Source organism: Manacus vitellinus, unplaced genomic scaffold, assembly GCF_001715985.3.
Source record: "Manacus vitellinus isolate BGI_N305 unplaced genomic scaffold, ASM171598v3 scaffold_25_pilon, whole genome shotgun sequence".
NCBI classification, from domain to species: domain Eukaryota; kingdom Metazoa; phylum Chordata; class Aves; order Passeriformes; family Pipridae; genus Manacus; species Manacus vitellinus.
In genome coordinates, this window is record NW_021939882.1 from 3,741,927 (window position 1) to 3,758,265 (window position 16,339).

Genomic DNA, 16,339 nt, shown 5'->3' on the forward strand with positions numbered 1-16,339 from the left:
CGCTCCACAAAGGGCTCCAGTGCCCCTTTCCCCCTTCCCCGGGACGGGTGGGTTTGCGCAGCTTTTTGCCCGTGGCTCAGACAATCCCCGCAGCCCACCCCCGGGGCTCCCCTGTGCCACCCCCTGATGCACTTTCGGGGCAGGTAGAAGGGGAAAAAAAGGAAAAGAAGAAAAAAATGCAGCGGCGGTGCATTTTGAGGTGTGAGGGGGGGTCGTGTGAACTCCCGCAGGCTCCGCATTTACATCCGCGGCTCCTCTCTCTGCCTTGCAGCGGGTTGAAATTAGACCGAAAGTTGCTGTAAAGACTTGCAAATGGACCGCATGGCAGAGGGGGAGGCTGGGGATGGCTGAAACACGCTTCGGTTCGAGGGGGATTAGGCTGGCTCCCAAGGGCGAACTTTAATTAAAGGTACCACAGGGCACAGAGTACAGGAATTCTTAGCATCCTCAGTTCTGGTCTAAAAGCTGCCCCTGTTTAACTTTATCCCCAGGCTTTTTCAGCAACCACCTTCCCTCTGGCAGTACTACTACATCCATTTTTTTTTTTAAAGGACCAGAAGCTGTCGTGTTAAGAATCAGATTTTTGGGTTGGTGGTTGGTTTTTTTTGAAAGTGAGTATTAGACAGCATTTTTTACAGCATTACATAACATCTGAAAGGGCAGAATAAATACATATGTAACTACTAGCTCCAGTTCATCTATTTCATGTACTACCTATATAAATATATATATCTTCTATTGATTTCTGCATAGGTCAGCACGTAGTTGCAGTTTCAGACAACACTCAGTGCAAGAGACTTTATGCATCAGTGGGAGTTTTGCCATTAACTTGATAGACACCCTGACAGGTAAAACCCAGTGGTCTGTAAAAAAACATTGTGCCAAATGGCCAGAAACTAGCTCAAAATACCAAAAATGAAAAATTTTGGCTGACTGGGTTCTGAGCTTCTCATTGTGGCACTTAAAGTTGATGGGGGACTATGTACAAGTCAGACAGCAAAAATCATGCCCGTCCTTTGCTCCTGAGGAATGCAAGAGCATTAGACAGTTCTCAAGTGAAATAGGTTGACGTAAGCATGGTGGATTTGGCATTTGTTTCTCAGATATCACTTTCATAACATAATACACCCAAGTTTTGGCCTAATTTCTGCAAAAAGTGGGCACTCTGCGGGTACAATTAATTGTCACGCATTTTTCTTTCAAACTCACGTTGGTAGCAAAATAACTCCCTCTCCCCTACCCACCACCAGTTTCTATGAACAGTTCTTCAAATTAACTCTAACCAATACTCATTTTAGCTGAAATCCAGCACTGCCTGGTAAATGCTGGCGATGTGGGATGTGGAGTGTTTGAATGCTTTGAAAACAATTCTTGCGAGATCCGAGGCTTACACGAGATCTGCATGACATTCCTGCACAACGCTGGAAAATTCGATGCCCAGGTAACATGGTGAAATGTCCTACATATCCGCTTGCTTCTAACATACACTTGGCCCGTATTTTATTTCCTTAACACATCTTTGAAAAAAAAAAATTACCATGACAAAGCAAGTCTGCTTCTGCCATGATTTATTAACTCAGTAAGAATTTTTCTGTTGAAAGGTCCAGAATCGAGACCTCAGGACAGTAACAAAGCAGTGGTGTGCAACCTGTTCCAGGAGACAGGCTGTCTCTAGCTACAGCTCCCTGGATCCCTTCCACCTACTGTACCCAGGATAACTGCAGCAGAACACTAATGTAGCCAAACATGGTTTTAAGAAACACTGGGCAACTCAAGCTTCTGCACCATGTTTGTTCAAAGCTGACCCTGAAATGCAGCGTGGGCTCTCAGTTCATTTAGACTTATCACAATATTTCCCAACATGCAGTTATTAAAGTTGGTTCTCAAGACTTGCATACAACCAGTCCAGGCAACCTCCTAAAGCTGCTGTACTCAAATAAGCCTTTGGTTCGAGCACTGACGTTGAAATACGTTACTTAGATGGTATGTGGTATTAAGTTTGTCTCCTTCATTTTCTCCCCAGACCATTTATGCATCATTGAGACATCCTGTTATTATGTCTTGTAAACCTACTCTCCCATTTCAGTGTGGAGGGAAGGGAACATTCCTACGGGCCAGCGGCATTTGGCTTGACCAGGCAGTTTACAGTATAACTTGACTAAAAGCACCAGCTACATGGCACTGTTAAAAGCATGGTACAAAGTAGAGCTGTCTTCAGTATCCAGCCCATTCCATGAGGGATGGTAGGACCACCCAGTAGGAAGCACTTTTGAAGTGCTGGAGTTTTAGGCTCAAATGCTCAAGGATGTACCAAGGGTCTGGCTAGTCATTAAAGTGGGAATTGCTGCTTTTATAGGTGTCTGAAAACTTTCAACTCTAATTTCCAAGTGGCTTCCAGAAAACACTCATTTCTTTTTGCACAATATTCTGTCAGTGAACAGAGTTGAGCAAAGAAGTAAGTCCTGTTGGGAGGGGAGGGAAAGGGGCCTAGAAAAGCTGAGTGTAACCACTGATGCCTGATCCCCAGATATTGCTCATCAAATACAGCCTGTTTCACATCCAGGCTGTCTCTATTGCAGTGCAGAAGGTTTAAACCCCTGGAGCTTTATTTAATATGGAGGTGGCTTTAGCCTCTGCTATGACATGACTTTTCACAGCTCCTCTCTCTATTATCTACAGTTATTTCAGGCTGCATTAAATGACAAGACTAATGCTGTCCATTTTCTGTTCTCTGCTCTGAAACCTGAGAATTGATGTCAGGTTTGGTTTATGTAAGAATTCTCTTTTTCATCCTTATTTGCCTACTGTGCTCTGCATGTTTGTTACTGAAGGGAAGGGCAAGTAAGTGCCTTTGGTATGGGGAATAGAAAGGGATGATGACTGAAGCAACTCTTTGATCAGCAAGAAATATTTCTGGCTTGAAACGATTTGGGGACGACATCTGCTTGCAGGTCTGGGTGAACCTGACTTAGTGACAGTGGAGCTGTGCCAGTGTACTCTTGGGATAAAGGGGAACAAGGATTTGGTCTTCATGAGGCACCTGTGTAAAATCTGAAGCTGATGAAGAGGTGGAGGCAGCGCAAGAGACGATTGCTCAGCAAAGTAAAGGGAGTCTGAGCAGAGCAGTCGCATGAATGGCAGCTGCAGTGTCAGATGGCAAAAAGGAGGGGATGGGTTTGGTGTCCACTAAGCAAGTGAATGCAGGAATCACAAATAGTGGTTAAAGAGAAGCTGCTAAAGCAGCTTTTCTTCACCTTACTTTTTTAGTTTCTTGATTTAATCTCACTTAAAATTTCTTGCAGCAGACATAAAGACACTGGAGGATTATTAGTAGTGCTGAGTTGAGCCCTCTCTGAGAGAGTGGTAGTAGAGAAAGTATTGACAGCTGGAGAATGGGGCAGGTGCTTATAAATCATGCATACATGTCTGTGAGTTTGTGAACTAATTTTAAAATAAAGAAAACCTAATTTGCAGTTACTGAATGGGTATCTGTTTGTGGTCCTGAGGACCTCAGCCATGGCAGGATGCCCTCTCTTTTGTTTGAACCTGCTGTTCTGCCATCCTGGAAGCAAATTAATCCAGTAACTCCAGCACTGAACTACTTTAAGGTGCTTACTTTTGATCTTTCCCTCATTGGGCATTCAGCTGTTGGGTGAGAGGAAACCTCAAAGCACCAGTGAGGAAGCCCTGGATGTCTCAGATCCACTGGGATAGCAAAGCTGGGTGACTTGGCATGGTCTTTAAGGGCAGAGAAACAAGGAGAAGAGAGTGAAAAGCCATTAAGTGATACCCTTAGCACTGTAATAACCCTTGACATTGTCCTGCAGAGGAGCAGCTGGCTGGGCATAAATCACCTGCCGTACTTAATGGACAAAAATACAGACCTACTCCATTTCTTTTCTTCTCAGGGAAAATCCTTCATTAAAGACGCTCTGAAGTGTAAGGCTCATGCCTTGAGGCATAAATTCAGCTGCATCAGCCGTAAGTGCCCTGCCATTAAAGAGATGGTGTTCCAGTTACAGCGGGAGTGCTACCTGAAGCATGACCTCTGCTCTGCTGCCAAGGAGAACGTCCAGGTCATTGTGGAGATGATTCACTTCAAAGACCTGCTGCAGCATGAGTAAGTGCCTCTGTGCTGGTGCAGTCAGAGCGTGGGAGCTCCTTCCAGGAGCGCGATGGTGCCAATGGGCTGTTTCACCTCCTTCTGGCCTTAAGCACCTCTCGTTTTCCCATGTACAAGGCCGAGGTAATGCTTTCTTTGCAGGGGCCCTTGAAGAATAGGCTGTGTACAAAGGGCTAGATGTGACTGTGGAAGGAGATGAAGTGGGTTGAAGTTGGATCTGCCTGTCCCCTTGGTCCTTTGGCAAATGCACTGTCAGTGTCTGTCATTTCCAGAAGCATCTCACAATGTCTCTTTGCTTTCTGAGCTCAAAGGCATCTTTCTTGACCCCAGTATCCTGTTAAGGATGACAGCTAGAGAAGGGGGAAGAAGGTTTATGCAAAGTTGTCAGCGAGATGATAATTTCTTCTTTAAATACATACTTTCAAATGTCTTGTAGTTAATTGTCCCTGAAAGAGCTGCAGTCCCCCAGGTAATCTCCCATTCATCTTATTCTTTATTAATCTCAGATGGTTTTTAATAAAACATGGAGATGTACAAAATGAAGGCAGAAGTCAGATTTTGAGGACTTCATTCCTCTGACTGGGAACACAGCTGTCCTCCAAGGAATGGCAGGCACGAATCCTATTTGGAATTGATCAAAGCTCCTACATGACAGCAACAAACCAGGCACAAGCTGTTTGTACTGACTCTTTGTGCACAAATGCAAAAATCAGAGCCAGTTTTTCTTGCAGGTGAACGTCTCACTCCCAGGCAAGAAGGCTGAGCCACAGCCTGGCATCAGGCTTAATCTTAGAGCATCTTCCTACCACACCTCTGTGCCTTGATATTAACACAGAAACTCCAAATCCCAGCAGTCATGACAGCCAATTTTTATTTTTTTTTTTGCAGAATCATTTCTTTTGGAATTTTAGCCTTGCATTTTCATCAGTATCCAAAGGAGCTGCGCTCTGATTCCCTTACTTTCTGTTGAAAACCACCCCCCTAATACTTAGCTGCAGTTGCAGAGAGATGCTTCAGTGCCAGTTTACTCACAGAAATCATGTGCTGTGGTTTGTACAAGCTGAACATGGTGGCCTGAAAGCAAGGCCCTTTCCATGGACATTCCTGAGGCTGGGATCAAAGGCATGGCTGGTGGCAGAATCTGGCCTTACCAGGGCTGCTGTGCCCAGGGCGATGGGCAGCATCCCACTGGCTGGTGGAGAGGGGAAGCAGGTCTCCATCCTGCACAGCAGCACCTCTCTGGGCACTGCCTGGGCTGTGTTAGCAGGCTGTAAATTGGGTACTTGGCACCAATTAACCCCCCCATCATTTGGGGATGAAAAGAGCTATGAGAGCCAAAAGCCTGTCCAAAGAGGAGTAAGTTATCCTTATTTTATGAACAGGCTAAAGCAGGAATGTGCGAAGGCAGCTGCTTATTTCTGGGGAGCTTAACTGGGGGGTTGTTGGTTGAGAAGAGACGGGTCATTCAGTGAACACCTATAATTTGCATGATCTCATTTAGCGCATCCTACACTTCAGCATCTCACGGAGTCGGAGCTCAGCTCTCCTATGCGGGACTCCCCAAATAGAACCAGCCAGCCTCCTCCCCTCCCCTAAATTTAGAGGCCATCTCTGAAGCTCTTGAACTAAGGAACTTGTTCAAGATCAATAGGCAAGTGTGGCAGAGCTGGAAATAAAATCACGTCTGCTGACTTGCAGCCTTGTGCTCAGTTCAGGTACTCTGGTCAGGCCAGCTGAACTGCAGAAAGTAAAACAGGGAAGGAGAAATGGGCCAGTATTAATCCGCAGGGCTCTGGCAGGCTCTGAATACCTGAAATATTTGGCAGCTGAGCCGCTTTTTAGTCATACCAGCGACCTTTTTTCCTACAAAGATTTTTGTAAAGGTTATGCCCAATTTGAAGAACCAATTTTTTTTTTATTTCCTTCTGCTGGATTGCTTTGTATGCAACATGCTCAGTTCTCTCTTCTATTTTACATTTAAAACAAAAACCAGGAGCAGAGAAGCAAGTGGCAGCTTTCAGACTTTTCCTCTGACTATTTTGTTCTGACTGTTCTCTCCTGATGAGTGTTGTGGAACACAACCAGGGCAGTGAAGCCTCCTCCTGAGTCAGCTGTGGTGGGGTGGGGGTCAGGCTGATTTGCTATGGTGGAAGTGGTGACAGGCCTTGGCAGATTGGTCGCTGCTGCATTCCAAGTAACTTTTTTTTTAAACAGCAGAAACAATCCAACCATGGGAAATATTTTGAGATAGGGGAATAGGTGGCTCTCTAAGATTAGTGATTCAAAATGAGTTTAAGTAGTTGGGTAGTGTCAGACACTGATCATAATTGGTTAGTTTTCCTTGTTTCTTCTGACTTAGTTTGTGAGAAGAAATTTAGACTTGTCCACAGCCACCAGAGCTGGTGGATGGTGTGCCCAGAAGTTGCACCCCCACCACCCCACACAGCCACGAGTGCTGACCCTGGGCAGTTTTCCACTTGTGCTGGGGATGGTTCCTACTGTGGAAGATTTTTAAGCACGTCCTTCTGGGCCTGCAAGCAGCTGAGCGGTTGTGTCAATAGACAACATCAATATTGACCCACAAAACTTGTGACCACAACTATTTTAAAATCGCTGCACTCGGTGACCCGTGGCTGAGGAAGCCGAAGTGCCTGTGTGTGGGGACTCACAGGGATGAGGGTAGAAAGCACAAAGGGTGTTCAGCCATGGCTTGTTTGGCTGGGGAAAGGTATATACTGAAAGCTGTAAGGAAATGAAGAAAAAGAACCTTGGTGTGGGAAGAAAAAGTACCTGCAAAGTGGATTTCTGTGTGTCTGAGCTCTGTGCAGTCAGATCCCAAGTTCAGATAGGATCTCGCCTGTGGTGGAGATCAATACCCAGTGCTTCAGAGATGAGAAAAGCCAAATAACCTCTTTTTTGCTTTCATAGAGGTGTGGCAGTGCCTCCCACTTGCAGACTGGTGATTGGTGAATGCTCTGTACCTGCCAGTCACCTGGAGGTAGCAACTGCTTGATGAAGCTGATGGCTCTGGACATGAGCAAGTTTCCTTTGTGGTGTGTCCTGACTACTAAAGATGAAATATTGTGGAAAGAGAGAGAGGCAGAAAGTATGAGATAGCAGTTCTTCCATTTGCCAAGCAGGGAGACCTCATCTGTTCCTCTGGTGGACATTCAAGTTCTCCACTGGGAGAGTAATCAAGGCAGATCCAGTAAAGCTTTGACGGGATGCCACAGTGTCCTACAGCAAAATGGCCAATCAGAATATAGTATATTGCATAAAAAATATGCTGCAGAATTGCTCTCCAAGGCTGCCGACTCAGTGGGTGGCAGGGGCTCACACCACTGACCTGTGCTGTGCCCAGGGGACCGTGAGGCAGATTCCCTTGTGTTTTTTAACTCTCCTCTCCCTGTTTCCTTTTCCTCTAGGCCATATGTTGACCTAGTGAATATCCTGCTCACCTGTGGCGAGGAGGTGAAAAAGGCAATAACAAGAAGCGTCCAGGCCCAGTGTGAACAGAACTGGGGAAGTCTCTGCTCCATTCTGAGCTTCTGCACCTCGGCTGTGCACGGTGACGCCGCCCTGGGCGCCGAGAAGAAGCCGGGTGAAGCCACCAAAGGCGGTGCTGGCCGTGGGGACATGCTGGCCCACTCCGACCCCGACCACAGGGAGAGCTCGAGAGCATCCAAGGGAGAGAGAGGTACCAAGGGCCACTTGAACGCCCACGCCCGGGTGAAAGCTGGGGGCCACAGTCCCAAAGGGGCACAAGGGATCGTGGACCGGGCAGACGAACTGTCCGACTTCTCCGACATCCGGAGGTGAAAAAAGGCACCAGCTCCCCCTTCCCCCCCATCCTCCCCCTCCACCGGAATCCTCCTGAGTTCCATCTTCCCGTCTATGGACATTCCAAAGCATTTCCCATTCAGAGGTCAAGCACAGGGCATTGCAAGATATATATGGACCTCGGCAACAGTGTATATAGTAGCAAAGGGAGAGCAGTGGCAATGGGTTATCGATCCAGCAAACTCGACACTCGAGCAGCCACCAAACGTGGCAAAATGTCTCCAACTAAATTCTTTTCCCCTTTTTTATGAAACAGACATAATCTGAAATTTAGGATCTTGTTTGGGGATTGTTGGGTTGGTTTTGGGGTTTGTTTTGTTTTTTTCCCTTGGTCTCCTTGGCTGGGGAGACTGTTCCAAGAGGGCTCTGCCAGACTGCATGTGGCTGCTTGTGGCTTAGCACCTCCAAAGGTCTAGGGCACAGCCTTACAGCAGATGGCTGAATTCCAAAGGGATTTGGTTTCTGCTTGTGGCTGAGAACACAAGAGCTCCAGGCTCTCTATGTGAAGCTCTCTAATGAAGTAGCTGCCCCGTCTCTCGCACAGGAACCGTGCGGTCTGGAGCTCCACCACTTTCTCTTAACTAACTTCTGAGCCATTGTTCCCACCTGGGTGACGCTGCCTGGTTTAAGTGCCCCCCTGTTTGTTTTGAACCACTGCATAACTTGACACTTGCTAATCACAGTATCATACCCAGTCCCTTCAGCGTATCACAGGCGAGTAGTCAGCTTCCAGACAAGGCAATGTGACTGTTAAAGACTTGCACAGTGCGGAGGACCCCCAAAAGTATTCTTGTGGACCTCTAAGAACCCTGTGCATATTCTCTGCTTACATCTGCCCCTTCAGTGATACAGGTCTTCCACCCTTATAGACAGCCCAAGCCTAAAGGGATGGGTGTGGGCTCAGACAGCAAAGGACCCCATATGTTTAGTTTTTCTGTAGGGCTGTGTTGAAGGCCCATCAGAAATCTGTCTCTCCTTAGCAGTAGCGTGGTATGGTTTGCTGAGATGTGGAGCCCCACTCTAACCTACCTATAGCTATGGTTTATCCAAATGCCAAAGATAAGGAGAGGGGATTGACTCGGGTTTTTTAATTGTTGTGCAGATAATGACCACCAGTCTCCACAGAGTGAGTTAGTAAAGATGAAGAGTGTCAAGAGCTTATTGTCTTTAAGCAGTTTCAAGTGTGAATGAGGTGTTTGGCCATATCTCTCCTACCCCCTATGCAATTGTAATTCTCAGGTTGCAGCTCTGCAATCCTATATCCCCAGATATTGTACTGGAAATGGAGGTTACGGCATCCACGAGGACAGAAAGGTGAGCTCTCAGCTTCCTCGAGAGAAAAAGTGAGTTTTCTTAGAAAGTGGGAATCACACCAGGGATTTGAGCCTTCTCATTTAGAAAGTTTGGGAGGAAAGCTGTGGGGGCAGGAAGGCAGTTCAGCAGGGACAGAACGTACCCAGTGAACTAACGTACGTCTTGTCGCATAGTGGGAAGGAGCTGCATAAGCAGTAGAGGGTGTTGGAATTTGGCTACAATTTCCAACTCAGATTTCAGTTACTGCTGAGTGAACACGGCTCCTAATAGCTGTATTCAGGGTTTAATGCATGGATCCACCCGCGGAAGGTAGAGGCACTGCTTTTAATAGCAACCACGTAGGAAGCAGGAGAGGACAGTTAAGTTGAAAAGGTGTGTTTCTGTGATCACCAGGTCTCTGCTCTAAAGACATGACCCTGATCCTGCCTGATTTTAGCAAAGTTCTCTGATAACATTTTTGTTTGACTCAAGTGGGAAGAGGTGGGATCAGGCCAGATGCTATAGCAACAAAGACCATGGTGATGTGCCAGTGGGTGTGGCAGCTGCGCCACTGGGCTGGCGACAGCTCTGCCATCCCTGGGGCACCCAGGCTGTCCCGTGGAGCAGCTTGGGAAGGTTGGTTTGGGTCTGAGTGTTGGCCACCTCCTCTGCTCCAAAAGCTGGCTGTTGGTGGTACCATGAGAAGGTTTCTAGCATGTGCCTCCATGGGTTTCCTGCAAGCGTCCTCCCCCCCGGTGGCACAGAGCCACCACGAAGAACAAGCTCAAACCAAAAAGACAATCCAAGCATTTTAGCAAAAAAAAAAAAAAAAAAAAAAAAGAAAAGGAAAACAAATGCAAACCAGAAACAACTTGCTACCAGTGCAATGTTCTTGCATTGAACTAAAATAAGATCCCTCTGTCATTAGAGGTCTGATTCATCAATGGGAACCAAACATAGAGATCTACATCCTTGAATGTCTCAGTCAACATATCACCTCAGCATGCATACAGTTTTATTTGTATTCATTGGTTCTGTGGGGAAAACTGTATATTCCCCTTGTTTAGTCAATGAAAATTGGGGGGGGGGAGGACAAGCTGTGGGTGGGAGGGATTTTTGTATAAGGCATCATTTTTTTTCCTCTGTGTGTGAAGATTTTATGTGTTCATCTACTGATTCCACATATGCTATTATTGTAAATATTTAACATTTCTATTTATTATAGTGTCCCCATTTAAAAAAAAACACTGCTGGCTATGATAATTTAAACGTATGTCATGACCTGTGTTGTATATATTCATGCCACTAGTATGGGTTTTTTTATGTTTAAAGCTGCGTAAATATAGTTTTATACAGTTCCATAATGTTATTGACAGCATAAATCATTTATTTATTGTTAAACCTTCTTTCATATCTAACAGATAGGGTGCGTCTTACCTGAGATTATTTTATTGTGACATCTACATAGCCTTAATTCTTTATAAAAAAGAAAAAAAAAAGTCCATTTAGATACTGTATGATGCTTTAATTAACATTCCTTATGAACTTGCTGTTCATAGAGGAGGTTTAGCTTAAAAGCCAAGGTATGAATGTTTCCTTTATGCTTTGCATCTGGAATGAGCCTTGTTCTGGAATGAAAATACTGCAAGAAGCAAAACGCCTACTGGAAAAAGATAGCAGTAAACCCTGGAAAATGCTGTCCTAACTTACAGTGCTGAACTAAAAGGAGAAAAAAAATAAAATAAAAAAAATACAAACTGTCCTTAATTCCAAATCTCTGGGAGAAAAACATACTAGTTTTATCTCATGTAGAATTTGCAGCCAAATAAGCTTGTAAATAAAGAAAATGCATATGGCTTTAGAGAAAGCTCTGTACCTTTCACACTATTATTTTCCTTAAACACTAATAAATGTTTTGAATAAGTCTGTGGCTGGGTTTTGCTTAGCTGGAATTTCAGCTGCTGTGATAAGGTGGTAAGAAAAGCCCTCTGAAGCTGAGCCAGGAGCTTCAGCCAAGAGGGGCAGAGGTAATTTGTCTACTCGTCCCCCCACAGCCCGTCCCCTGTGCCAGCCAGGCAGGACATGGGGACAGAGCCAACCCTTCCTCTGTATAGCAGGGAGAGCCAGGAGAGAGACTTTGTCCCCGGCCTGTCATTCCCCTAGGAGAGGGAGACCTCGCTCGCTGCTTATCTGGGACCTGGAAGCTTGGCTTGAGGGCAGAAAGGGAGATGTGGAATAAATTATAGGATGAAAAACACAGGGAGCAGAAGCTCATGCCCTTCTCAAGCTCAGACAAAGCCTCTGCTTGTTTCAGGAGGTTTTTCCCTTAGCAGGAGCCATGGATTGGGTTCACTGCAGCATGTCAGAGCCACCTCATCTGCTTTAAATTAGTCTGTATTCACCTTAGGAAAGGAGCAGGGAGTGCAGGTACTTAAGGGTTTCTTCTTACTGCCCTGATGATCTTGGATTACAAAAGCCCCTTGCGAGCTGGCACACTCTGCTCAGCCACGTTGGCTTTAGGCACAACTCAGCATCCATAAGTGCATCCCATAGGAGCCAGGAAGGGGATCTGTGGCTGACCACAGCACCTGCCTGTGGGCAAGGTGTTGGCAGCCCCCAAAGCCCCAAGCGCTGGATTTCAGCCAGACCCATTAAGAAATACAACAGCAACACTTTCTAAAAGCTGCAATAGCTGATAAGGTTTGTTCTGCATGTATAAAAGACTCATGTAACAGCAAGAGTTATCCCTTCACGATTTTACCTTAAAACCAGAGGACATTCATTTGGCTCTCCACTGTCAGCTATTAATAATATATCAATAAGTACCAGCCAGCGGCTCCATACAGGGATGTAACAGGCACATGCAGGAGCTGTAATTCTCTCTCAAATCAGGTATCAAAATCTTAAATGGTTACTGGAGTTTCAGCAAAGGAGAAAAGCAAAATCCTAAAGTTTACAAAAAGCAAACTGCAGAAACAGCCCTTTGTGTTGTCTCCAAAGTAATTTTCATACAGTGTCAGGGTGTAGGCAGCAAAGGGATGGGGAAATTATGAGAAAGCACCTCAGAACATAAAGCACGGGGGGTTTTTTTTAAGGCTGCTTGCATGAAAAAGCACATTTTTAACACTCCTTCTGTGGGGTTTAAAAATAACTAATCCAGTTGAAGCCTTCAGATGAGATGGGCTTCACAAGCATAAATGTGATTTGCAGCAATCTAGGACCTGTAGCATTTCTTTGCCTGTAAGTGCAGCAGCTCTTTATAATCCTGTCATGGACTGTCGTCAAACACCAACGAGAAAGTGCATTTTGCCAGCAGAACTGTGAGAGAGTTTGATGGGATATGATCCCAGATCATCCTGCAGTCAGGCTACAGCCAAGGAATAGCTTGTGCTGGTGCTGGACCCCTTGTTGGCCCATTGCATTTTTTTTTTGCAGGAGCTCTGATGCAGCTGAGGTAGCTGCATTCTGCCTCTACCATCCTCCTTGCAATTTCAGCCTTAAAAAGGAATTTTTCGTCTTCTAATGTGTAACATGGTGAGAGTGCATTCTGCTCCCAAAAGTGGCAAACGTTAGTGACAGAGAAATGATCCTCACCTCCCCTTAGGACATCATGTCTCACAAAATAGCACAGCCAGTATCAGCGTGTTGACATTAAAAAGTACAGAGGCACTGAGACAAAAAGAAACACTAAAACAGACTGCAGAGCAGGGATTCTGCATTGCACAACTCTCTAATGTATGTTTGATACCAGCATATAAGTCTGCTTCTGCAACCAGACTTGTCTATCTCACATTGGCCTCTTTAGCCACCAGTGTGCTTGTAGCAAATGTGGGTAGAGTCCTTCCCAAATCTTCATTTGCAAAGCCTAGCCATGATGATGACAAGTCTGCTTCAAGACTGGAATGATCTTACTTCAATTTGGTCCAAGTCACTCTATAAGTGAGGTAAGGAAAATCAAATCCAGGCAATTCAAACTGCAAATGCACATCAACACACAGGTCTCAGCCAACTGAACAAACCCCAGCAAGATTCATACATGTGGTCCACTTGGATTTATTCTCTTTACGGGCTCCCTGTCTTGCCTCCCAAAAGAACAAAATTAATTCCAGATATTGGCTTGCTCAGGCATACCAAAACATTTACAAATGTATATGGCAATATACATATGTCAGCCCACACGGTGAGCTGAGTCAGAGCTACTGCCAGCGCTTCTGCCTGATCTTCCCAGGTTCCCAGGTACTGCCCTTCGCTCTGCTCCCTGAGCCCACGCCTGGAATTGCCGGGAGAGCCGAGGCAGCTCCGGAGCAGCTCTTTGCTGCGTCACGCCTGAGGAATTCACCGCAGCGATCTTCCCAGGTGAGGGAATAGGTAAAGCTTCCTGGGAAGCCTCTCAGCGCTGCATTTTTAAAGCTATTTCCTGACATCTCACCAGAAACACAAATCCCACTCAGTTTTCACTGCTAGTTATGTTCGTGTTTCCATGCTCTCCTCGCAGACTCTCGCAGGAAAGGCTTCTCTCACACCTGCTAAAGTCAGAGATTGCTGCCTGCTCCCCCAGTGACAAGTACAGCAGATCTCCAGCCTTGAGCAATGCCAGGCAGCCTGACCCATCCTGCTCCCCTGTCCTGTGACCAGCCAAAACTGAATCAAGGAGAGGGGATGCAAGGGCTGCAGTTGGACCTCCCCAGAGGCAGAAGTTCCACTGATGCCTCCTTGCAAGGGTCTGTTCCTGCAGCCCCAGCACTAATAGATCCTGGCACAGGGCTGGGGCTAAGCATAGCCATATAATCAGTGAAATCCTAAACATTTTTGTTCCTGTACATTTTCTTTATGGAAAAGCATCCCAGTCAGTGGAGCTTTGCATTTTGAAATCAAAACCTCATGTCTTTCTCGACTGGGGATGTGAAATGGGGACTTGAGAGTTGAAAGATGTGCCAAATTATGGGAAGCTGCAGGGGCTCAGAATTCCTGTCTCCGAGGATACCGACTGTTACAGCCTTGACCTTTTCTGCAAATACCATCCTCCCTTATAAAAATGAGGCTTGGAGTTTACTTAGAAATTCTTTTCAAGTAAGAAGTCATCTTTGGAGAGCCTGCTATGAGGTTCTCCATTTACATGGGGATGTAGGGGGGGTTTTAAGGGTATTCTGACACTGCTGGAAGGCAGTGTCCTGGGGCAGTGCCACTGGAACCAGTGTTCTGGATATGCTGGTGGGCGTGTCAGTGGCTCTGGTGACACCACAGAGATCAGCCCTGACCTGCAGTTCTGCAAGAGGAACCTCAACAGGGTCGAAACCAAGCCTGGATTTGCTTTCACAGAGCAAGAACAAAATGCCCCTGTGACACAGACAGCACCAGCTTCCCCAGTGTCTTTGGAAACAGCAGCTTATGGAAGAGGTAAAACCAGGCTGCATTTTAACACAGCACAGGATCAGCCCTCTGCTATCTAAGTCATAATGGCACGTAATCCCCTCTCTAAACCCCACTTCCATTTCTCAAATTTTCTGCAGTTTGTATCTGCTTTTCTCTATCCCACAGTCGCACCAGGCTACATTTGTCACCCATGAATAATCCCACTTACATTGCAGAGTCTCTTCCTACCCTGGAGAAAAATGCAGTGGGAGGTGTGGGGAAGCTCAGTGAAAGCTGACAGCCAGGAGAGACTGGGAAAGGCCTACAGAGCTCCTTATTTAGATGTCCTATTTTAAGATAAAATGAAGAGGAACTATGCACATTCAGCATTTTGTTAAACTGACATGAAACCAAGTCACTACAAAATCAGTTTGCAGAGGGATGCAGTGCACATGCTTGAAGCCTTCTGTAAAATATTATTATTATTTATGATTGCAGCAGCTCCTGGCTGTCAGCAAGTCCCAACCTTGGGGCTACTGATCCATGTATCACAGGAGAGAATCCTGGCCAAGAAGAGTTTCCATTGGTAGAAGGAAACATTGCCCTTTGTCTCCCCATGCAGAACACGAAATAGTGCCTACCTGGGCACTCAGCATTAACTCACTGCACAAGATGCCTTGGAACAGCAATGACAGGAATTACGTGGTTTTTGCTCACATCTACCACCTACACTTGCTGGCCCAAAAGCTGACACTGAGGATGAGTCTGCAGAAGCCCATTAAAAACATTTTAGCCTGTACAGAAAGAGGGAGTTACAGGAGCCAGGATACCTTGAAGGGGACAGAGAATGCCAAGGGAAGCTGAAACTGCTCTTCACCAAGAAAGGGCTCCTGAGGGTCCCAGCAGCCCATGGCTGACTCTGCAGATTCCTGGAAGAGGAGATGTATTTTGTGGCTCTCTGCATTACATGGACTAGTGAAAGCTGGGCACAGCCAACGATCCAGGACTGGGGAATGAGTTTGGATAATAATTAAAGGTCCAATCTTGCATTCACCAAAGCCTCTGGTAAAACATCTTATTGATAATAGCAGGACAATCGGATTAGGCTTCTGCTGGAGCTGGGAATCACTGAAGCTTTCTTGACTCCATAGGTTTACCAGGGATAGTCTTGTCAAAATCAGAAAATAGATGAGGCTGAAAATAATCTGTTCTCAAACATCCCACATTCAGACATGCCTGATTTGAGGCACAGGGTTTTTTTACAGCACTCCCTAAGCACAGACCATTTGCAAACCATGAAAGGGCAGGCAATCCACAGTACCTTTCCACAAAATCCAGAACTGAATTGTGGCCATCCTACATATAATGGCCTCTGCCTTTCCTTCTGCTGGTCACATATCACAGTTTTAGTACAGCCTGGAAAAAAGGTCAGGCCCTTCAGAGGAGAAAACACCAGCTATACCTCCCCAGTGGAAACGGCAGCAGGATGATACCATTTATTTGGGAAAATACAGCAATTATTCTGAGCAATAGCAGAGATGACAAAAACTTGAAAGGGTGGATTAAAAAAGGACCAGAGACAGTACTGAGAACATGTGATGATGCTGTTTAAGCACATAAACTCATTTAGGAGCTTGCTAGGAACAAGCTGTTCTTACGGCATTGCCAGCATGACCGGAGACGAGAACACCATTATGGTCCAATTGACCAATAAGTTGGTCAAACCCTCTC

General features: G+C 45.9%; 1 protein-coding gene across 1 annotated transcript; it reads left to right on the forward strand.

Moving 5' to 3' along the window:
• Window positions 1–1,465: 1,465 nt before the first annotated feature.
• On the forward strand, window positions 1,466–11,182 carry STC2 (stanniocalcin 2). The gene is made up of 2 exons (XM_018073623.2): window positions 1,466–4,120; window positions 7,549–11,182. Exons 1-2 carry the CDS (start codon window positions 3,867–3,869, stop codon window positions 7,940–7,942), a joined length of 648 nt encoding a protein of 215 aa, XP_017929112.1. The 5' UTR covers window positions 1,466–3,866; the 3' UTR covers window positions 7,943–11,182.
• Window positions 11,183–16,339: the final 5,157 nt, after the last annotated feature.